General features: G+C 34.9%; 3 protein-coding genes across 5 annotated transcripts in view; all 3 read left to right on the top strand.

Annotated features, from left to right (window-relative positions):
* The first annotated feature begins 315 nt into the window (after positions 1-315).
* On the top strand, positions 316-3136 carry GLS (glutaminase). Of its 2 annotated transcripts, XM_088048222.1 has the most exons (13): positions 316-513; positions 567-610; positions 671-712; positions 790-874; positions 920-1038; positions 1124-1253; positions 1349-1592; positions 1651-1772; positions 1850-2008; positions 2057-2233; positions 2336-2467; positions 2515-2669; positions 2721-3136. In XM_088048222.1, exons 1-13 carry the CDS (start codon positions 403-405, stop codon positions 3001-3003), a joined length of 1803 nt encoding a protein of 600 aa, XP_087904348.1. In that variant the 5' UTR covers positions 316-402; the 3' UTR covers positions 3004-3136. The 2 variants fall into 2 exon arrangements, with proteins under 2 accessions (XP_087904348.1, XP_087904349.1); XM_088048223.1 differs by lacking the exon at positions 671-712.
* Positions 3137-4152: 1016 nt separating this feature from the next.
* LOC148167382 (uncharacterized) lies at positions 4153-8793 on the top strand. The gene is made up of 10 exons (XM_088048221.1): positions 4153-4829; positions 4880-4981; positions 5030-5131; positions 5180-7255; positions 7305-7397; positions 7752-7817; positions 7900-8183; positions 8238-8366; positions 8415-8552; positions 8599-8793. The coding sequence occupies exons 1-10, from the start codon at positions 4734-4736 to the stop codon at positions 8669-8671; spliced, it is 3159 nt and encodes a 1052-aa protein (XP_087904347.1). The 5' UTR covers positions 4153-4733; the 3' UTR covers positions 8672-8793.
* A 4685-nt stretch (positions 8794-13478) lies between these two features.
* Positions 13479-23763, top strand: part of Dscam3 (Down syndrome cell adhesion molecule 3) — a 70328-nt gene continuing 60043 nt past the window's right edge. For both annotated transcript variants that reach the window (XM_088046881.1, XM_088046882.1), the window contains exon 1: positions 13479-13539. The gene's annotated coding sequence lies outside the window, so the exon portion shown is untranslated. The remainder of the gene's footprint in view (positions 13540-23763) is intronic.

Genomic DNA, 23763 nt, shown 5'->3' with positions numbered 1-23763 from the left:
CAAAACTACTCTTAGTCACTGATCAAAGTTTCGAAATCGTAAACGCAAACATCGAATACTTTAGGTGATAATTGTCATCATCGCAAACTAAATTAGCGTTTTTTGTACTCTTCAATAGTTTCATTTACACCCCTGAACTATTTTCATCGATTAATTTTTAACGTGAATTTATTTATAGATTGTCTTCAATTCAGTATTGGGTGAAATAATATTTACTCAGTTACGTAGCTCGCTAATCAAATTCGTATTTTCAAGACTTAATAATGGAGTAATAAAATTTGGTATCAACCAACAGATGGCACGCGATTTCCTCAAAAACTCATGCGCTCTATCAGAGCGCGGATTCATAGTTGAGAGTGCGACGCCGCGTTACGAAATAGCCGAATATCGATCACCACCAATATGAAAAGTCTAACTAAATGTTTATTTCGATTAAGTAAAAAACAGGCGATTGTACCCAACGATGTGGTCAAGAAATTCCTTTCGACTGCTGCGAATACTCCAAAAAAAGATGTAAGTATCTGACTGATATTTTTAAAAATGATTAGTAAACCCATGCGTTTTAGGATCGAGTCCAAAAATTACGAGGTGCAGCAGCTAAAGTGCAAAGGTATGCATTTTTATATATTAATATATTTTTTTTATTTTAATTTTCCGGTTTTCGTTGCAGAAGAAAATATTCTTTAATTCATGACACTAGTTACATGCGTTAGTAAGTGTTTTTTTCTTTTATTTATTTTTTTAATTCTGTTCAAATTTCACATTTATAATAACACAATTAATTTTCAGTAGCGAGAACAGAAGCGAAGATGTTCTTTTCGAGATGTTCAAGAGCGATGACACAGGTCTGCTCTCCATCGGAAAATTTCTCAGCGTAAGTATAATCAGAACGTTAGATTAGTCTTAATTTCATTTCCAGGAGTTACGGGCCACTGGCATCCGTAAAAGCGACCCTCGTCTTAAAGAAATGATGGAAATGTTGAAGAAGGTCCAAAAAGAGACTGACACTCAGAAATTAAATTTGGAATCGTTTCGAAGGTATAGATCATGACACAATATCAAGGTCTTACATAATTTAATAGTGCAAACAATCAGTTTGATTAAAGTGGATCGTGTTTTGCAGCATCGTCTCGCCGAGTATTGGATTAATTTCGCGCGCGTTCCGCCACGAGTTTATAATTCCCGAGTTCCAGGATTTTTGCAAGGAAATTGAGGAGATTTACTGGAAATGCAAGGATAATACTCAGGGAGAAGTAGGTTTTTTTGTTTTTATTCAGGGGTAATTGTATCGTCGTTACTGGGAATCTTGGGGTCGATTGGGTCGTTGAGGGTGTCACTTTTGTTTTAGGTGGCGTCCTATATCCCGCAATTGAAACGAATGAGTCCCAATTATTGGGGCGTTAGTATGTGTACAACAGATGGTCAGCGGTTTTCTATCGGTGATGTCAACATTCCTTTCACGATCCAATCCTGCAGTAAACCTCTTACGTACGGGATTGCTTTAGATCTGTTAGGGGAGGAGCAGGTCCATAAATACGTAGGGGCAGAACCGAGTGGTCGAAATTTCAACGAGCTTATCTTGGACTATAATAGTAAAACTAGAAATCCCATCATTGTTAATGTTGTTTATGTATTGTAGTAACCTTTTAGAGAAACCACATAATCCCATGATCAATGCTGGGGCAATTTTGGTGTGTGCCCTTCTTAAAACAGTCGCGGGGCCGGAAATGACCCTTGCTGAGAAGTTTGACTACACCTTAAACTATTTCGTGGTGAGTTTAAACTATTGTTCATCACAGCTATAATTAAATAATTAAATTATTGTATGTAATTGTATTGAAAACTTCAGCGATTAGCAGGGGGAGAAGACCTAGGCTTTAATAATGCCGTTTTCTTGTCGGAGAGAGAAGCGGCCGATCGGAATTATGCTCTAGGTTTCTACATGAGGGAGCACAAATGCTTTCCTGAGAAGACAAACTTCAAAGAGTGTATGGACTTCTATTTCCAGGTGATTTTTCTAAACCTCCAGATTTTGTGTTAGCACATTTGGTTGCAGTGTTGTTCTTTAGAAATGAACAGCGATTCTCTTTCGATTATGGGTGCAACTTTGGCTAATGGAGGGATTTGTCCTTTGAGCGAAGAAAAAGTTTTAAAATCAGAGAGCGTTCGTGATGTACTTGCTTTAATGCATAGCTGTGGGATGTACGACTACTCTGGGCAATTTGCATTTAAGGTGAATATCGGCGATATAAGTTGCAAAATCCGGAGGCAAATTAGTTCGTAAACTAAATTGAATAGTGTTTAATTATTTGGGAAGGAAGTCAATCGATTTTAGGTCGGTCTGCCTGCAAAGTCCGGAGTGAGCGGGGCTTTGTTAGTTGTGATTCCAAATGTCATGGGAATATGCCTTTGGTCCCCGCCTTTAGATCCATTAGGTAATAGCTGTAGAGGAGTACAATTTTGCGAGGTTGGTGATTAATTACAACGAGACCGTTTCTCACAAATATCTTCCAGGAGTTGGTCAAAAAATTCAATTTCCACAGATACGACAATCTCATTCATGCAAATAACAAGAAAGACCCGAGAAGACACAAGTTCGAGAGCAAGGGAATGAACGTTGTTAACTTGCTATTTTCGGCGGCTGCGGGTGATCTTCCTGGCCTCAGACGGTAATAATCAAGATCTGATTTCATGAGGGATTCATGACCTGGAAATTTCAGACACAAGCTGTCCGGAATGGACATGACTTTAGCTGATTATGATGGACGTACAGCTCTTCATCTCGCAGCCGCAGAGGGTCACCTCCATTGTGTTAATTTTCTTTTACAGCAATGTAATGTTCCGCATGACATCCGCGATAGGTGGGGCAGATTACCTCTAGAGGAAGCTCTCAACTTCAGACACACTGCAGTTATCGAAGTTTTACAAGATTGGGACGAACGCATCCAGAGAACTTCAAAAAATTTGATGAAAGGTGGAAATTCTGTACCCGGGCTTGGTTAAACCCGTCTGTATTAGTAGAAGATATTAGATCATTCCATTAATGACTGATCAATTTTTTTTGCTCATTTGTTAAGTTTGATGTGTACTTTCATTGTAATACTCTTCAATCGTGACAATAAAATTTTTGTTTACATTTTGGTGTTTAACTTTCATTTAAAAATAGCAGCGATTAAGGTCAAAATTGTGTATTTTTAATTTTGGCGAACAGACAAAACTTTGCAAACACGTTTCAGTTAACAAAATTCGCAACAAAGCTAAATAATTAGACATTTTTAATTTGAAACATCTGCTGATGAATTGATTTATGCAAATCTTGTCACAGCTTGGATCTCTTTGTTAGAAGTAATTAACATTGTGGCCCACTTCAAGTTAGATTAAATTTTTGTCAGTGCACACGATTTAGGTTCTACTGTATTTCATTACATCGATTTTATGCCGAGCGCACTGTGTAATCTCAAATGTTAGCGACAAATGTTTTAGAACGGTTGTCTCTCTTTTTCATTACTAATTAGCAGTTTGCAACTAATCCCGTTTCATTGCATAATCAGATAGATGCGTCACGATGAAAATTAAACTGAAATGTAAATAGAAAATATTGATTTTAATTATTTACAAGCGAGCGATGGGCCTAGTAAATTATAACCATCAACTGAGTTATAAAAATAGTTTCTTGTGATTGTAACCGAAAACCGATAAGATTTATACTTCTTTCAGTACATTGTGCTGTTCCGGAAACAATATATGACAGCAGTAAATTTTCGGTATTTCACCCGGAAATAGCCTCCTGTGGCAAAATTGAAACTTAATAGCCGAAACAGACACCACATATTGAGCCACAATATCCCTCACAGTAGCTTTTTGAGAACAATAATAAAAAATTGCCACTTGTGGCACACTTAAAATTGAATAAAACTATTTAAAAAAAAGCGCTATTGAAACGCAATATGATTGGTCGGACCGCAAAAAGAATTTTGATATTAGTGTTAGGCAACCAGTTTTACGACCGCTATAATTTTCCCCAAATTAAATTTAAACAGTGTCAAAATTTGTTTGTTAAACAATTTGCGTAAAACAAAGCTTTTTAGTGTAATAACCCCGAAGATTTGTGGCCCAGAGTCTGTTTCTAAAATTACCAAAACGTCAGACTCGGGGATTTTCGTTCGGCAACGGCTGCGCTCGTTTGATTCAAACTAACGCTTAAATTTGACTGTTGCAAGTTTTAAAGCTGTGCGTTTTGTTCGAACAGTTCTTGTCTTAAAATTGTTAATTTGTGAAGTGTTAAGTTAAGTTTTTTTATTATTTCGTAAGTCTAGTAGGTGTTACACTTTAAATTTACGTAGTGACATATCAGTGAAACGACATTTTTGTGGTACGGTGTCCATGTAACCTAAAATAGTACCCAGGTCTAAAAAACAGGAGAAACCATAAAAACTGTCTTTGGACGATAAATGTGCTTGAAAAACTTATCAATTTCTCTCGCTTTAGGTAATTGTCACTTCTATCCAGCGTAAGTTTTTGTAAATTCGGTACAGAAAATTTCCCAAGTCAGACTAATTATTGCGCCTTGATTGTGTAAAGACATGGTCAATATTAATGCGTAATAGATAATGTGCACATTGTAAAGTAATTTAAAGTAAACTAAAAACACACGAAGGATTTTTATTTTTACGACGCTAAAGTTGGACGTCATCGGAAAATTTTCTCTGGTAGATTAAAAAATATTGTGGACAATGTCTGAAAAACTAATTGAAAAAGAAGTGTCTGAGCTAGCGAATCATGGAGTTGAGAATAAATCTGAAGCACCAAACCCAACCAGAGACACTGAAGTGAGTGTAACTTCTTGTTTAAACAAACTTAATTAATTTAGTTATTAAAGGCTCCATCGCAACATGAACCGCTGAAGACGGAAAACGAAGTTGTTGAAAAAATTCCTTCACCACGTGCTAACTTCAACACTGAGGATGGTGATGTGCATTCAGTGAGTGAATTTTTAATATTTTTTTTAAGTCTTAATTCATGTGTTTAGCCAAATACCACGTTCGAATTTGGAAAGTTGGAAGAAGGAGCATTTTTCTCCTGTTCAAACTCTTTTGTTGTCGATTCCCTTGATGATGAACCACCACCAAAGGTACAAAGAAAATTTACCAACGCTCAAAATTGATTCTTTTTTATTTAGACCAAAGTTATGATGTTGGGTCCCAAGGCACGTAAATCTCTTCAAGGTGAAAAAGTTCCGTTCAGTCCTTCTACATTGATTTCCGCCTTTGAAAAGTTAAAAATTGTTTCAACTGGAAATGACTCCACGTTCGAGTCAGAGATTGACTTTTCCTTTGAAAATGGTGAAGTTTTGGATCTACCTGAAAGTTTGGATGTAGCTCTTCAGAACTTGAAGAATTTGCAGTCTGAGGATGGTAAAGAGGATCAAGAAAACAGCGTTCCAGGCATGGAGAACGTGCACGCTCTTACTCCGACTACACAAGAAGATCAACATCAAGTAAAACAGATCGATGGTTACCAAGCAAAACAGACTTTAGAAGAGGTTGAAAAGGAAACAAAAGAATCTACAGAAAAGGTCGTAAATGGAACTTTCGTTTCGAACGATACTTTTAATGCTGAAAATCAAGAGCTAATTGATACAGAAGAAATTACCGTTCACGCTCTTACTCCGACTGCTGGAGCTACGCGAGAAGATCAAGATCAAGAAAAACAGGTACAAAATGCGGAAAACGTCGACCACCACCAAGCAAAACAGACTCTAGAAGAGCTTGAAAAGGAAACAAAAGAATCTGCAGAAAAGGTCGTGAATGGAACTTTTGTTTCGAACGTTACTTTCAATGCTGAAAATCAAGAGATAATTGATCTGAAAGAAATTACCGTGGACGCTTTTGCTGCGTCTGCTGAAGCTACACAAGATCAAGATCAAGAAAAACAGGTACAAAAAGCGGGAGATGAAGACCACCAAGCAAAACATACATTAGAAGGGGGTGAAAAGGAGATACAAGAATCTGCAGAAAACGTCGCGAACGAAACTTTTAATGCTGAAAATCAAGAGCTAATTGATGCGGAAGAAATTACAGTTCACGCTCTTACTGCGACTGCTGGAGCTACACAAGAAGATCAAGATCAAGAAAAACAGGTACAAAACGCGGAAAACATCGACCACCAAGCAAAACAGACTTTAGAAGAGGGTGAAAAGGAGACAACAAAATTTGCAGGAAACGTCGCAAATGGAACTTTTGTTTCGAACGATACTTTCAATGCTGAAAATCAAGAGCCAATTGATGTGATAAAAATTACCGACCACGCACTTTCTCCGACTGTTGAAGTGGCGAAAGATCTAGAAAAGCAAGTTTCAAAAGCGGAAGATGCAGAGCAGCAACCACAAGAGGTCGATGGTCAAAGTGGTCTTCACACTGAAGATCAAGAAAAGGTGCCAATAAAAGATGCAGATAAAACAGTAAATGGAGAAGTCGAAAACGTTATTTTGGATCAAGACCTGAAAGACTTTGCAGAGCAAAAGACAGGTACTGATTTGTCCAAGCTAATTCCAGAACTGAAAGAGTACATTCAGTCTCAGACTAGTGAAGAAGTTCCAGAAACAAAGGAAACTACAGAAGAGGAAAAGAACTTGTTGGTAGGAGAACTCAAAGAAACTTTTGTGGATATTTTTGTCCAGATTGATCAATCTTCCCAAGAAGTGGTGCGAAGTGAACATAGAGAGCAGAAAGAAAGTTCTGAATTTCCGAATGATCAGAACGAAGGTAATAAATCTAGTCAAATTGAAAGTGAATGTTCTTCCGATATGGAACTTGAGCCAGATTGTGAGTCATCAATTGAAATCAATGTTTCTGTTGAAGCACCAGATTCACCTCATAATAAAGGACCTGCAGAGCAGGTTATAACCGCAGAGGACCAAGTAAAAATAGTTGAAGAACAAGCACAAAAAGAAACCACAAGTGGAGTTTTCAACTTCGTCCAAAAAATTAGTTCGCTCGTGTTTTCTTCCGCTCCTGCGCCGGTGAAAGAGAAGTCTAGTCAAGATTGCTCCGTTAATATGGAGACTGATATTATAGGAATAGATAAGCAGGTTGAGCAGATTTCAATTCAAGAAGTGGCTGCTGAGAACGAAATTGCATCTCAAAACTGCCCTCTTTTAGAAGTTCCTGTTGCACAGACTGAAGAGGACGAGAGCTTGAAGGACAACGTATTCGAAAAACCTGAATTTGAAAAGGTTGGCGAATTTTCGACAAATGTAAGAAAATAATTATGGAGTTTATAAATTATTTATTTGGTGTTCTCAGGAGAGTGAACGTGTCGGAGGCGCCGCAGATGAAAATCTAGATCTCCAGCCACTGCCGCGGAGACGCCTGAGCAGCGGTGTTGTCATGACTTCGGTAAATATTATAATAATCTCTAATTTCCATCGACACAGCGTGAAAATTGCCTTATTTCCGCCTAACTACTTCCGACTACGTTTAATTAAAATTTGCCTTATCATTTTTTGGTCAATGATGCGTTCATTCATGGTTGTTTTTGTATTTTAATAAAAAATGACACCGGCTACGCTACACCCACCAATGTAATTTTGTAACGTAAGGGTGTGACATTTTGATCTAATAATATTTTATTTATGTTGCGATGTGTGCACGAGACAACAAGTCTGATCGTTGGCCGTGATTTAGGGCAGAATAATTAAAACGTTTTTTGCTCTTTTTTTGTAAAGTTGACTGTTCATATCCCATTTTCAGATGGACTATCTTTACTCTTCGCCAAATGCAGAGTTGCGTCACATTGAGGAACAGTATGATAATGATGTGAGTGTATTTTTATACCGACCTCTGATTCATTGCGAAACTAGTGCCAAAAAACAGATTTGTACCGACTTTAATTTTTCAGACGGAATTACCTGGTTATGAACAATATTTGGATTTAAAATTAGATATCAATCGGTTGCAACAAGCCGTTGCCACATTATTTGTGGACATCAAGCACAAGGAGGGGCAAATTTTAGAGCTGTTTCCTGAGAAAGTAAAGGTAAATCCGAGTGGAGAAAAGCTTCAGGAACGGGCCTTAGAAAACAAACCGAGATATGAAGAAGATAAAGTTAAGCTTCTTGAAACTGAGATAAAGAAGCTACGCGAGCAATTAGCCGCCAAAGACGACGATCATGCAAACCTACAGTAAGTGTGCTTTTGTTCAAAATCAAAATTCTTATCAAATGAATTCTCTTTCAGGAAATGTATGGTGGAAGCCGACATAATTTTGGACCAATACATGCACAGGTTGAACGACACCGAATCTAAACTAAAATCCGAAAAACTAATGACCAAACGAATGGGGGATAATCTGAATAAAGTCATGGCGTAAGTTTTTTTTTTTGAAGTTGTTTTTTTTTAATTTTGTTCTTCCAGGAGCTATGAGACATATAAAAACATTGCTGTGACTGTACAGTCTAATGAGATCGTTTATAAGGAAAGTATAGAGAAGTTGAAGGTAGAGAACTATAAACTGCGCGAGAATTACAAAAAATTAATGGACCAGATTTCAGAGTAAGTGCAAAAAATGTTTTTAAAATTCGTAATTTTTCGTTTTTAGGGCCAATAAAGAGAATCAAAGACTGGAGAGCTGTGGGAATGGTACCCAGAAGTTTCCTGCAAAGAGAAACTAGGCTGCTCGGGGTTCGTTCTAATTGTTTTTAACCTTTGAAAATTCTAGTTTTGATATAATATGATCTTAAAATTTTTTTTTTTTGATAACTTATATTTTGTATTCATTAAACTTTTGTACATACATTTTGTCTCATTTAATTGCTCTTTATAGAAGTAAGTTCAAAATTTAAAATTCAATTGAGAAGTAGTGACGTTATACTTGTTCAAGGCCGAAAAGAAAATTGAAATTAAAAATTAATGCGGGTATGGACGGACAAGGATTTATTGGATTCGAGGAGGGCCCGGAACGAAGCATGTATTTAAGGGAATTATAAAAATAAAAACAAACTGGGGCGAAGGGAATAAAACGGATAGGAAGTGATAACGAAAGCGTTGGATCTGAGCGTAATTGCTCGACTGAAACCCCAAGCTGGAATTTACTTTTTACCACTCAATATTATATTAATCGTTTCTGGCATTCCACGGTAATCTCAATTTATCCCCTCACTGCGCTGAAAAATGATTACTTATCATACAGTTTCTGGAGAATATCGATGCAGTTGAAAGTAAACACCAAATAATAAAATGACGGCTTGTGATGAATTATTCAACACGTGAAAGGGTTCTATGCAGCATTTTCGGTATTATCGATAAGTTTCAAACCGTTTAGATATATTGTCTTCCAACCTTAAAATAGCCAATTTATCACACCCAAATGCGTTGCGATCAGGTGATCGAACACATTGGAGATAAAATAAACGTCTCTTTGACATAAGGAATACATTAGATGGCATTTTTTTTGCAACTTTATAATTTTTTATTTATTAATTCATAATTAAGTTAAACAATTCGTAGTATGAATGAATTCCGTCTTTAAATTTCGCTATTTTCGGAGCCTCATCTCCGGAACTAGGACAAATAGAGAGATCAATGGGATTTTCATCATTGTTTTTCTCGCGTCTTATACGCTAAGATGTCAGCCTTATCTCAACTTAGAAAATTTCATGTCCTTACGAAAAATTAATTTTCCAATTTTTGTTTGTATCTCATAAACTACTTGAGCTATTGATATGAGGTTTGTTCAATGAACTTACTGATTTATTTGAAAAGTCCAAAGTGTTAATTTTTTTATAAAGAAGCCAGAAATTTTCTCACATATCCACGTACATATTTTTTTAAATGTATCAAACTGCGAAAACTTTATGATTCATGAAAGTGCGGGTATTTTCTTCTAAACTTTGTTTATTAACTGTACCAAATCATAAGATTATTGAGACAAATTTTAAAAAATTTCATTTTGTAGTTGCAAATGTACATTTTTTTAATCCGGTTCGGTAATTTATAAGTTTTTACAATTTTTCTGTAAGTTTTATGTGTAGCTTAACTTATGTACATTTCATATAAATTTTGTATATGGACCCACTGGTACCTCACGGTAAAATATTCTAGGTCCGCCACTGTCTTAAATCAACTAGTCTTAGTTCTTCTGAGTATTTCTGTTTCAAGGTAAGTAAAACGACGAATTTTGTTAAACTTTATAATTGTTTATGAAAGTTACAATTCATTTTTAGTTTATAAAAATATATTTGCATCATGACTAAACAAAATTTCGTTAGTGAAGAAAAGACTACCTACCGCTAAATTTAATAAGTCTGAGATCTGAATATGATTGCAGCAATAAATTGTAATAAAATACAATATAATCGCGGTGATATAAACAATAAGAAATTTATATAAATTAGAAACTAAATATGTTAATAATATCACATTCACATTACGTTTCTTTCTTGACAAACAAATGGTGGTAAATCTCTTTATAAATGCACTTAGCTCTCCGATTTATCAAACTCATTGCACCTTTGAATTTTTTTCACGCGAAATCAACAAGTATCCTTATTCTTCGCGTACGTCTACAAACAACTGAATTATGGCCAATTAAAATTTTTAGTTGTGGCCACAAGATCAAAATTTTGAAGGTCTGGAAATATTCGTGCTCCATATCTTAGATATTACAACAAAGGGCGGTTTTCGCCATCGGTTTTCTCATATTTTAAAAAATGTTTATTATAAAAAAAATTGTGGCTAAAACTATGTAAATCTATTTTAGTCGATATCAAGCTTATTTGTGGCACAAACGTTAGATATTGGTACTTATTTAACGCAATTCTTTTGATTGATATAGTACACAAAAATATGGGGCGTCCAGTTCGCTAAAGATGGATGCCCAAATACAATCCAGAAAATCTAAAAATGGCAATTTTTATGAAACAAACATTAAGCTAGATCGCATATTTGCAAAACTGTGCTCAAATGTCCTGTAAGTTTAAAAACAACTGAATTAGGGCTCGTGCTCAATTAAATTTCACCACATCGATTCAAGTTCTTTTATTCTGCCACAGTTGCTCTTTGTATATCCCGCATTTGCATATATTTCATAAAAGTTTTGATTAGTTACTTTAACATAATTACGCTCCTTTTTGGCCTCTGAAGGGACGTCCATCTATCTAACGCCTCAATTAAAACAAATTATTTCCTTGCAATTTTAATAACTTGGAACAGTTTTAGAAAAGTACAACAAGGGATTTACTGAAAGTACAATTGGTTTGTTTAGGGCGCAAGTTAATGGCAAATAGGCCTACGCCCCATATAGCACGAAAGCAGCCAATACTAATAGTAGCTTTTTTAGCACCATCCCGAAATTTATCGTCTAAATTTATGTGATTAACTGTAATAAAAAAGTTATTTGCTCTTTTAAATGCAGTACAAGTACTTTTACTGTTTGATTAGTTTCTGTAGATGCCACGACATTATTATTGTTCCGATTTAAGAACAGGCTATAAAAAAGACTGACACGGTGCAAATCGATACTTTTAATTCAGGACTTCTGGTTTAATGGGGGGAAGTACATAAATCACATTTAAACTCTTTTGTCTTTACGTTGTATTGTTTACAAAAAAGTAGGGATGTTCATTCATTTCAACAAAAGACTGATGTAAATTAAACTTAAAAAAAAACTCCACTAGAGTGAATATATTATTACTTCTCCCCCTAAAATATTCGTCTCTTCTCTAAACGAATTTAAAGTGTGCAAACAAACTTTGATGTTGTAAAATATACAATACATTTGCATTCGTTTATTTAACGTCGCCCTATTTTCACAACTATGGTCAATCGCCAGCAGCACCACTGTATTTTCTCCAACACTCCATCTTTGGGACGAGCCAATAGGAACTTTGTAAAAGAATAAACTCCCGCGTTTAACATTAACATTGCAGATATTAGTGTTTCTACACCCTCCCGGGAAGGGTATTTTCACGCCAGCATGTAAAATGTACAGTGTATTTTGTTTTTAAACGACTTCATTAGTCGGCCAGACCGCATGGACACACTTAATTACGTCACAATTGCCGCTGCGGGCGAAAGTTTATGAATAAATTTTGGATTTTCGGAAAGAATTTTCGCACAGTTTGAGCAATTTCAAGGAAGCTAACATAGCAATGTCTCGATTTTTTTATTGTTTTAAAGTACTTCAAGTTTGACTACTTAGTAATGAAGGGATTATTTACACCTCGGCTTTTTTAAGGGATTTTATTGTTCAAGTTCCATATATTTGTTTTATGAAATCGCCATTGTTCGTGTATTCAAATGAATTCCATTGTAAGTGAATATAATCGTTTATTTATATGGCGCCAAAAATTTATTAACCATGACGGGCATTCTAACTTCCGTCATAAAAAGTAGAACAGGAGAGAAAAGTGCGCTTGATGTATTTTCCATACATTTGTCACAATAATAACAATGTAGCTCTTGCATAGTTAGAGTGTTGTGACAATGAAAATGTACACAGGGGTAAAAAAAACACGCTAAAAAGTAAAAAAAAAAAATAGTCAAAGCAATTCATTTGCTTGTCCTCGGATAGATGATATTTTGCGGAGTATTCATCTCTAATTAAGTGTATCGAGTGTCCAGTGTCCTGTCTAGTTTAATTCGAATTAATGAACAGATGATTCTTGACAATGGAGAATTTACGGCGTTTTTTATCAATGCATTTTTTGTCTAACATCCACAGACAGAAAACCAAGTTCCTAATAGGATCAAAAAATGCATTTCTGTTTTAGTGCAACATGAATATTTGAAAAATATCGAGCTTGATAAAAATCAGATTACGCTGTATAAATAAATTACAGAACTTCATTTTAACTGCGGTTGAGATAATGTTCATTGAGTCGTATGATTACTCTCTGAACAAGTTAATCAGTGGAAATATGTGTTTGCGTGTATTATTATTGGTGACATTAAAATTAACAAGATTTGAATGGAATATAAATAAGAGTATGGATAGAAATTTGAAAATGTGAACAAAGAATAAACTTAATGAGCCAAGATCATTTCCGCTGCAGTCAGTCTATTTGTGACTTTTGAGCAAAGTTAAATAAAATATAAAATGAGAGCGATTTCTCGTTAAGTCCGAATGTACCGCATTTGGTCCAAACGGTATATTTGCGATTTTATGTTAGCCAAGTAAAATCTCTCCATCCTGCAGCGTAAACAAACAAAAAAGCTTCGTTCATTAAGCAAATACAAAATGGAAGAATAGAGGATGATAATTAATTAAAAGTGTCGCGTTATGGTGCACTTGAGTAATCAACAGAATTGGTTATTATCTCTTGGAGCCTAATAATTGCAGCGTGATATAGCGGTTTCAATTTTATGTAGGTATATGAAATAGAGAACTGTTTATGTGGTTGGATATCATCCTGACACAAGCGCAACGCAGGATAGATCAGACATCCTGAACAGGATGCGTCCGATGCTTCCTTCAGTAGCAACTCGAGCGTCGCGGGTGAAACACATTGTGTAAACTCTCCTTCACGACGCGATCCACGTGGTAAGTTTTCTCACATAAACCTGAACTTAGCCATCGTAAAAAACAGAAATTTTTCAAGCGTTTTATTAGCGACGAGATATTTCATCAAAAGCTTTTATTGGTGTTTCGCTCCAATAAAAAGCGTTACATGAAAAGAACAAAAGACTTGGTAATTTACGAAAAACGTTTTTATTTTCAATATTTCAGGCCTGAACATGTTTTTAGTAAAAGTTGAATTGGTACGAAAACGTGTTAAAGCCTTTTTCACGGCTGCTAATAAAGTAAACGTTTTCTTCAAAGCTACCAACTTTTACAACAAAAATTTTGTTATTTGATAAACGCACTGTTTATTGTGAGATTTGTGCCCTCCTGTCCATGACCTTTGCAATTTTAGTTTAGTTTTGCTTTGTAGTCACACCACCACACTTTATTAAACAGTGAACTTTTCAAATGTAGCGTCAGTTTAAAATGTGCAGAATGCCAGATATTACCGATTTTTCACATTTCGGTCAAAATAAATATTGAACTTTTGTTTTGCGCTTGGATTTTACCTCTCATTTATTAATTATTTTTGCAGTCAAAATTTGGTTAGTTCTCGTCGAAATTCAAAAATTGTTTTTAAACCAATTGGGGTTTTTTGGTAACTAGACAGCTCATTAATATTTCAGTGAAAGCTATAAAAATGCCCCGATGGAAGTAGAACCTTTAAAATGAACTCCAAATCCGGCGCATCCACCATTTTTAACGACCGATGAAAATTCTGTTCATTTTGTACTGTCTTGGTTGTTGAATAAATGTTTCGAATTGAACGACTTTAGCTTTATACAATTTTCAAACAGAACAGTTTTATAAATACTTACATATTTTATTACCAGTTTTCTCTGTTATAGTTTTACGGTGAGATTCATAAATGAGACTAATAGTGTTGTTCTCTAATAATCAAACCGAATAAATTGAAATAATGACAAAGAAGCAAAGTAATTTACTTTTGTCTTCGCAATACGTCTTTAACGCAAATATCACAGTAAATGCAGGTTGTTTGAAGTATTTCCAATTTCGACGTTTTATTTGCGCTCATCAATCGATCTATTAACACTATACTATCACCTGAAACTTTGTATTGATATTGCGCTTTAATAGTCGTTTTGTTTCGCCGGAAGTGAAGGCAAACTAATACTAATTAATTACAGCGGTGTCAATTTAATTCTCGAATATGGGGACAATAGCGCACGAAGTAATAATGAAGTTATACAGGTGTGTTGAAAGGAAATATTTGAAGCTATTGTACAAATTGTCCCTTTGAAAGTTATATTTCGGATCTTTGATTTTTCCTCGGTTTTAATTACGGTCATATATCAATGCGTAATACGTTGATGTATGATTCTTTCTCTAATATTTCAAGCTTACAGCCTATTGCTGACAACACTGTGTTAAAGTCAAATAAACGGCATAATACAGCGATTGTGATATTGCTATTTTGTGTTTTTGTAGTTCCGTGAATAGGATTAAGTGCTTTCGGAAGCTCGAAGCTATAAACTTTCTATCATCCGAGGAAGAAATCTAGTTTTATGTTCATTATTTGGCGAAGGCGCCGAGCATAATTATTTTATAGCAATGTAACAACTTTTTTCTCAACTATTGTAAGGAGATAAATTCGAAGATAAGCTTTAATAAAGCGCGCGGTTAAGTAAGGAAATAATATTTTATAACATGACCTCTTGCTTTTTTTATACCCGGATAATTGCCATTTTCATTTAACAAGGTCGGTTTAGAGTTGTTAATATCGTACTTATTTTACAAGCAACGGGTTGATAACCATCGTAAAAATTAAACTAAATTTTATCTTGCACATTTTTTTCGCTTCGCTGATGCCGCCCGAGGTGAACATAAAGAAAATTCGTTCATTAAATGAACAGTTTCTCAATATTAGTAACCAGTTTTAAATTGAATACAACTCCAACATGCATGTGAAGTTTATATGTATATACAATTAAGTAAAGAGTTTGCTTTTAATTTTTCGGAAGAATTCTCCAAATAAATAATAAATTTTGATAGGGTGACTTTTAAAAACAAAATCAAGAAGTGTGGGTTTGAGGCAACTAAAAAGCTTCGGCAATAAGCCTGAAATATTATTTAATTTGGCTGGGGAAACTTCCCTAATTAAACATTAATTTCTGTCTCCTATGCGGGTCGATTCAGCAATTTTTAGGGTTACTATTAAACATTCCAACCCCGAAGACTATCAGTATTGTTTTTATCATCCCCACCCTTAAAATATAAATTGGGCACGTCCTACCATAATTTTTGTATGCAGAATGATGTATCGGTTGGTCTACAATTTTCTGCCTAAATAAATAATATCCCTCTGACTCCGAATACCCCGATCGAGTCCTCAGTCATAAAAGCAGACCCAGAGACAAAACGAAATAATTAAAAATAAAAAAAAAGAAATTTTTCGTCATTTATGTCAGATTATATTCACGTGTCATACCCTTGTAATCAGATTATACATATTTATGAGCCTAAATCTGGCAGCCTTTTAGATGATGAAAATCGTAATATAATTCTCTATTTATGATTTTTGCTCATTTCAGATTTTTAAATATGCATGCTGTTTGTGTAGGGTCAAGCGTCAGATTTCACATTTGATTAGAATGAAGAAATTATAAAATGTACAGGAAAAAATTATCTTTTGTATCACACTACGCAGATTTTTAGGATTAAAATTTTCCTAGAAGTAACTGCATCAGAAATTAAATTCCTGATTTTTTGAAGCTCTCGAACTAGAACGTAGAAAGATATTGTTTGCGCCATCGTTTAATAATCTGAAAATTGCGAACGCGCCTGGAAGATTAATTTTTCGGATGATAACTTTTGGCTATTTTTAATTATAAATGTTTAGCGGCGGCACCCGTTGTTGTCCGGAAGTTTATTATGGTAATCTTATAAACGTAATTTGTTTAATTGGAAAGGTAATGATGAAAATTACAGGAGATTAAATTAGAGCTGGTGTTTTTCTACAAAGAGTAAATTTTTTATCCCTCAGAATTCAACTTCCTTCCGACCTGTTGGGCTACATAAAACCATTACACGCTAGCTAGGACAGCACTTAGTGGAATTTCTAGTTATTACCCGAAAAATAAATTCTTAGGAATTTTCTCAATTTTATTGATTTGTTCGCTTTAAAGTGAATGTTTATCGAACTCGGAACTGACAGTGGAATACATTTTCTTGCATCCACTACAATTTACAAGTTGAAAGTATTTTCATAGAGAATTTGTCGATTTCGACGTTGGTAACATGTTTTCATCAATTTTCCGCCACTCTCCCAATTAACAAATATTTCTGAATTAACGAAACGCTTAATTTATGATTTCAACGTTGCCGAGCGATTATTTGAATTGCTAATTTGATTAAAATAATTTAATCATGTTTGCATTTTTCTATTAATTTACGCTACGAAATAAACATAAGCTGTGCGTTCTGTGGGTATTTTTACAACTAATTTATGGTTGGTATGGGATTTACTGTACCGTTCAAAACAGAACAAATTCAAATTTACATCGGCAAAATCAATAAAAGGAAAGGGTGAGCATACTTTAAATATTTAAGTAATTTCAGCCCACTAATTTAGGTTTTATTGCTTTCATAACATTGAATTCGAAATTTTCTGCAATGCTCAATTTTTAATTTGATCCTAAATGAGTTGAGTACATATATTATGAACACAGGACAAAATTAATCTTTTAAGAGAAAATTTCCGTCAAATTTTATTGATCTCGCTGCTATGTTGATTAAACAAATACCTGAAAAGGAAACATTCCTGCCGATAGTTCTGTCCGCGCTTCGGGTGTCGCGAAATTTTATAATTTAGTTTGAAGCAAAACAGCAGCTATGACAGATTTGGTGCATAAATCTCAAGACAGATGCAACTAATTGAATGCAAGTCCCTTGTAAATTAATGTATCCTGATCCTGTTCACCGGGAAGGGATCACCACAAACTAACCAGAACTAGGTTTGTGGCTAATACATTTGCAAAGTGGACTAAATGATGGGCCCTAGAGAAAAGAAGTTTGACAACTTGCCAGAAATAATAAAACAAGTAGCCAAGACAAGTTTTTCGTTCTGTAAAAGATCCGGCTACAAAATTTGAAAAAAAGTAGTAAATTTGGTGGATGCGCCGGGCGAAACTATTTTAGTCATAGCTACTGTGACCTGGTATTGATTTTTTCAATCTAGCTTATAACAGGTATTGAAAAATAAGCGCTTTTTGATTAGTGCTTAAAATTCGAGTAGATCGTGATATAAAATTTCGCCTTGTTCAAATCAGGTTTCATCACGAAAAGATCCATTTCTGTTGTAAGCACTATCTGGATCATTTCTCTTTCGGTTAATTAAGACCAGTGGCAGGTGGACCACCTGTTTTTATTCCCGTTGGCAGACGCAAATCTGTCAAAACGTCAAAGACAGAGTTATTATAAATTTAACCACCTTCGATTATCCCTCTCGAGGTGTTCGTTGAGACCGGTAATTTTATTATCGATCGGAGATTTCATCTCATTAGAATAAAATATTTACAGACTCAGAAGTTATCAGTTAATGAAGTTAGGGTTGAAGTGATTCTTTCCTGTAATAATTAAAGTTTAAACGCCTCGGAGGAAATCTCGCCGTTGCGTGCACTTGTCAACAAGAGATCGCTCCATTGCATATTTCTAGCGTTTTGTCGTTTTTATCACCCAATTTTGCGGCACAACTTAAGATTGTTTCATTAAAGTCATTGGAGTAAATTGGCTATGTCGTCCTCGTATATACGAGCCTAGAGACAGTTGCGTTAGCATCAAATTGTCTTGCGCTACAGCAGATTAAAGAAACGACTGACTTCGGACGTTACGAGAAAATTGCTAATTATCATTTCCGGGAAAATAACAAAAGTTTGCCACGAAAAATCAAGCGAAAGTCAACGTGAAAATACTGTCAAAAATTTTAAATGTCCTCTCGTAAAACTGTCCGTTCCAACTAGCCCATAAAAGCTCAACACTGTTTATTTAAAGCTCGAATAACGTAATTGGGAACACAACAAAATTATTTATTACCACTCATAAAAATATCAAACGGGGGCTATTAAGGTCTCAAATTTCAAGTTTTTTTACCACTTTTGTCGCAAGTTTGCTGGAAATGAATTACTAAATTTAATAGTTTAATTGAAGGGGTTTCGCACCACTGCAGTTGTTCCGCGAAGGGGAGCAAACTGAGATGAATTGGCAATAAAAGTGTCAGCAGGTTAAAAAACGCGGATCTCAGGTTTTGGGTGAGAATTATTATAATGTCGTCCCAAGGCCTCAATGCTTGTCAAAACCGAAGCGGCAATTGCGTCGTTTAAAGAATTTATTGCAACATCTAAAATTAGTTTTTGTTAATTCCCGGGGATGCGCTCTGTTTTTGAATTAATTAACAGTAGGAATAACTTTGTAATTGTTGAAATCTGAAACTGTAACAAAATTTGGAACTGTCGACGTTCTTTCCACGGTATTGAATAACCACACATCCGCGGTAATTAGTGCTTTAAAAGTTGAGTTTTTTGAACCGTGAAATTGACGTTTACTGCAGTCAGCTTAGGAGTATTTTTAAGGTTTCTAAATTTCCTTTGTGAGGATTCATTGCAATTAAGCTTAGCACTTATAGTTTGTTTGTATGGTAACACGATCTGTTTAAATTTTCTCCGAGGGAGCATTATTTACAATCCCAACTGCTCTATTAACACTATTAAAATTAGCATATTAAGTTACCAATTATGAGAGATTATTAAGGGTGATTTTAGAAATTGCAGAGAAAGTCGATGTTGGGAGGCAAGTTTGGATGGATAAATACGAAATACCGAAACCAAAATTAAGTGGGCGTCTGTCTGTTTTTGTTTGTTTTTCAATTTAGAGGGTAATAATCGGGTTAAATATGAATCTAATTCACTTCGGTCGGTTAAATTTAAAAAGCATAGCGTTAATGTAACTGCATTCGTTTAAACCGACCTCATTTAATTTAGATTATTTATAAATAAACTAATTATGTCAACTAATTGCATCGCTGTCATTTTATTTGCTCTGTCGCAATTAGCCAGTCTACCACTGCTAATACCTCGACGACGTCTGTGCTGTAAAGGATTTCCGTCAACTTCCTTGTCTCGATCTTCGATGAACATGCTGAAAACTTGTTCACAGACGCAGTATATATCCAATTGTGCTGCTGTGTATGAGTATAATGGTCGTGTTTGCAGTGTTAACGAGCTGTTTGCTGCAATTATGTCTAAGTAGTTGTTTGTTTTTCATAAACCAATAAAACAAACCGAGTATAATCACATTAAAAATGAAAACACCATTTCGGTGCAATGTAATTGTCGAGCTCAGTTTCCGTTGTACGATGATACAATCTTGCTTTTGCGACATGTACAATTTAACGCGACGATAATTGTTCTAAAAGCTGTAATTAATATTTTTGTCACACACTTCGATAAGCTTAAACAAATATCAAACAAAATAACATAAAATTCGGTTAATTCATTTTCGTAATGACAAAAAAATTCGTAATTACATTGGTACAGTTGGAAGAGTCCATTAATTTATGCAATTGCATATTATATGGTGGATGAAATCTATTGACCCATTCGGAATTAGCCATTCGTGTGTTAATATTTACATTGTTTGGGCTATTGCGTCTTATTTTATATTTAAATTTTCATCCCTCTCCCATTAAATCGTTTAACAATGCGATGCTTTAAAGTTTTATGTGAAAAGAAGAAACTAATCGGAGATGTTTATTTTAATGTTCGTGGCGCAATTATTAGTTTTGTTTTTTTTGCAATTAATGATTTTTTTTAAATAATTTTCAAACAAATTCAGTAATTCCGGAAACTGTTATTGATAAATCCACTTGCTGAAAATTTTTCTATGTTACCGGAAAATCATTATAAAACGTAGTTGTAAACTTGTACCGTGTTTGGAAGTAAATATACGCCCTTCCACTCTCAAACGTTATTGCAGGGTAAAGTCAAAAGCAAATTGATAACGTCTTTTCCCGTCGGTTTTATTTTACTTTGTTGCAATGTATAGTATTAAAATGTAATATAGCTGGTCTGTCAGTTTTTGCTAATGAGTTCGTTTGTTAATGCGAACATTAAAGAAAACGTCAAGCGTTGTAGATAGTCATAAATAATATATAGCGACTTTTAATATTCAAAAGGAGGCATTCATTAACACCTCCATTGACAGGAAGATGATTTACAACTTCAGTTCGACTCTTAACGAGTCCATTATTGGAAAATAGTAAGACCTAAATCCACGGCGCAGGAAGCGACCAGAAAAAAGCGAAATGATTGCATGCTAAACTCTTATTCACTGTTTTATCATGAAAATAAAGCATCGTTAACGATCTTTATAATTAAGTTAATTGAAAAATATTAGACATTTACAATGTTGTCAATGCAAACTGTTAACCTCGCTTGATAAAACGACTGTTGAGGGAATTCTCATCTGTTAATGTCAGACACCTATTTTTACAAAATTGTTCGTGAATAATTGAATATCTAAGTCATAAACAAACGCCACTGATTCTAAATGAAGTCTACCCTGAAATATTAGATTGATAAATCAAACCGTGCTAGTTTTATTACAGAAGAAAACCTTCTGAAAAGCTGGATTAAGTGGGTTACGGATGAATAGCTCTAAATTAAAATAAATTTGTACAAATAAAGATAATCACGATGCGATTTCATCGCAGGAGAATTTTATGTGTCTTGATGTAGAATTTTTGAAATGACAGAATAATCAGAGAAGACAATTTATTGTTGCGCACCGTGCTTGCGATTACAGTATTCGAGTAAATAGAGTTGAATTATGTCCGAGTAGTGTTTATGACTGTCGATATTGATTAAATATTGACAATATTGCAAACATGAACGTATTTATTTCTCGCAAATAAATTTTGGGAAAATCTCGTTAATCGGACAGTGAATTTGATGTTTGTGTTAAGTTTCAATTCGGAAAATAAATATCACGAGTGTAGATGCTTCTGTGAGATAGTAGAGCGCCAAAAGCAAACTTTGCTGTAACGAGCCGAAATTAAATTTTGAACAAGCGATTGTTTCGTGTGTGATACGTACGAGACTTAAGGTAAGGATGTTTGGCGTTTGTGGATAATCTCAATTGGAAAATAATAATGGAGTGTTGGCAACTTGCCTAGCTTGAAAATTCCGCACTTTTATCGGTTGACATTGTTCGCAGCTCCAAGTCGAACATTTATCGCAGCAACTTCCATTTCCTTGGTCGCTAGTTTTTCATGTGGCGAGGGTTTGTAAACCAACTAAATTATTCGAAAGCATCAATCAACGTCTAGAGATCTGAGCTAATAGGATTCAGACTGTTAGTTGCTTCAACTCTCCATCGATCAAAGAAGGATGTAATTAGTTTATAAACTACTCCCATCTTCTTGATCATACATTGACAACACTGTAAGTGCGCCTTATGACGTAATTATTCATAAGGCGATTACAAGCATCGCGACGACGTGAATTTGAGACAAGGACGAAAAGCGTCGAGAATATTCACCCTCCTTGCCTTTGCTTGGGGTTGAAAGCAACAAGTGTTATCTTATTATTATATGAAAGTGAATATAAGGCTCACTAAATCAGGCCTTTGGTAAATGAGTTACCAACTCATAGTCAAGAGTTTTCACTAATTTTATTTGACTTTCAAAACTCTACTTTACAACTCTTATTTCGATAGATACCAACCTCTTTCATTACTCAAATGAGAACGCCAAACTCAAGTTTGATTTTTTTTTATGCACGCATCTTGAAAATTAGGTCAGCTCAAACCGTAATTTTCAAACTGCATTTTTCGAAATCTCTTTTATGGTACTTTCGAACACTTCTTCTAAATCAAAGTGACAGAAATAAGCGGCTTTTATTGTAATGCATATTTCAGTATAAATTTTAAATACATTTTTCTTACTAAAGGCGACAGCTCGACATTAATATCCAGCTCCGCTTCTATCACATAACAACATAACGAACTTCACAACATCAACAGCGACGAAAATTGCACAATTATTATGCAATTTCCGCCATATATTTCAATAATGTAGTAAACGAAACTGTTAATTATAAAGCTCGATAAAAAAACTCGGGATATTACAAAAGCTGCACAGGCCTGGAATTTTCCCACAAGAGCTTTCCGGAAATGCAGCTTGTTTTTAGTCTCTCAGAACGCATTTTAATGACAGATTTGGACACACAACCCCCATTATTAATGATTTGAAAATAAAAGTTTTCAAAGGACGAGTAAGATGGTGGATGCGCCTAGTGTAATATTTCAGTACGATGCTTAAAACTAAACGTTTTTTATGCTGTGCTGGGAAATTGCAGTGAAACTTTTTAACCGTTGGTATTTGACTGATGATTCCGACGCTACTTCTACTAATATTGCAAGGTTGTATTTTGTGGCTTTTTTATGAGAGGCGGCGAAGAAGTGTGTGTTTTATGTGCGACAACTTCTCCCGGGTAAGAGGACGGTCTGGCCTTGTTCCGCAAGTGATAGATCAGACAGCAGGTGTGATCGAGCCATAATTGAAGTAAAGCCGAGTCAACTTAATGAAGTTCCCCTCTTTCGTATTCACGGAAAAGTTAAAGCACAATTAAGCAAACAAGTTAACGATTTCATTGCATTAGGAACATATCGCTTGATTGATTGAGCCGCTAAAGTTAATTTTTAATTTGGGGGTTTCTGTTGCTACGATTTTATTGCCAATATTGATGCTTAATATAGCAGAGAGGAGCTTTGATCTCTTGATAGACTGCTAATCTCTACGCAACGAAGGTTCGGAGAAACTTTTCTTTGGTCAGATAATATATTGGTTTGTGGTTGAAAAGAAAGTGCTAGGAATACCATATGTAAGCATAGCATGTGCAAAGGAAAACAAGCTAGATCGACGTGCGCGAAATAAATACGAGAGAACTTTAAATTTCGGGTTCATTCTGAACGTAACTTTACTAGTTTGCTTAGCAATCGATATCTTCATCTCGTAAAGTGCTAAAGATATGAGGTATGTTTACATATTATGTAGATGCGTTGGATTTCATTAACAAGTTTTTTATAATTAAACGAGAAAAAAGAACAACTAGTTGTTTAGTTGTTTAACTATTCATGTTCCAACCATCCATGCAAAATATTACAAAAAAACTCTAAACTTTGGATACT

The sequence above is a fragment of the Gnatocerus cornutus genome, chromosome 10 (assembly GCF_029298725.1).
Source record: "Gnatocerus cornutus isolate USDA-ARS CGAHR chromosome 10, icGnaCorn1.1, whole genome shotgun sequence".
NCBI classification, from domain to species: Eukaryota; Metazoa; Arthropoda; class Insecta; order Coleoptera; family Tenebrionidae; genus Gnatocerus; species Gnatocerus cornutus.
This window is presented reverse-complemented; position numbering and strand designations above follow the sequence as displayed.

Coding starts and splice junctions, on each gene's coding strand:
- GLS (XM_088048222.1), top strand. CDS start 403: ATGAAAAGTCTAACTAAATGTTTATTTCGATTAAGTAAAAAACAGGCG. Junction 1,773..1,849: donor ACACCTTAAACTATTTCGTG/GTGAGTTTAAAC, acceptor TGAAAACTTCAG/CGATTAGCAGGGGGAGAAGA. Junction 2,009..2,056: donor GTATGGACTTCTATTTCCAG/GTGATTTTTCTA, acceptor ATTTGGTTGCAG/TGTTGTTCTTTAGAAATGAA.
- LOC148167382 (XM_088048221.1), top strand. CDS start 4,734: ATGTCTGAAAAACTAATTGAAAAAGAAGTGTCTGAGCTAGCGAATCAT. Junction 7,256..7,304: donor TTGGCGAATTTTCGACAAAT/GTAAGAAAATAA, acceptor TGGTGTTCTCAG/GAGAGTGAACGTGTCGGAGG. Junction 7,398..7,751: donor GCGGTGTTGTCATGACTTCG/GTAAATATTATA, acceptor TCCCATTTTCAG/ATGGACTATCTTTACTCTTC.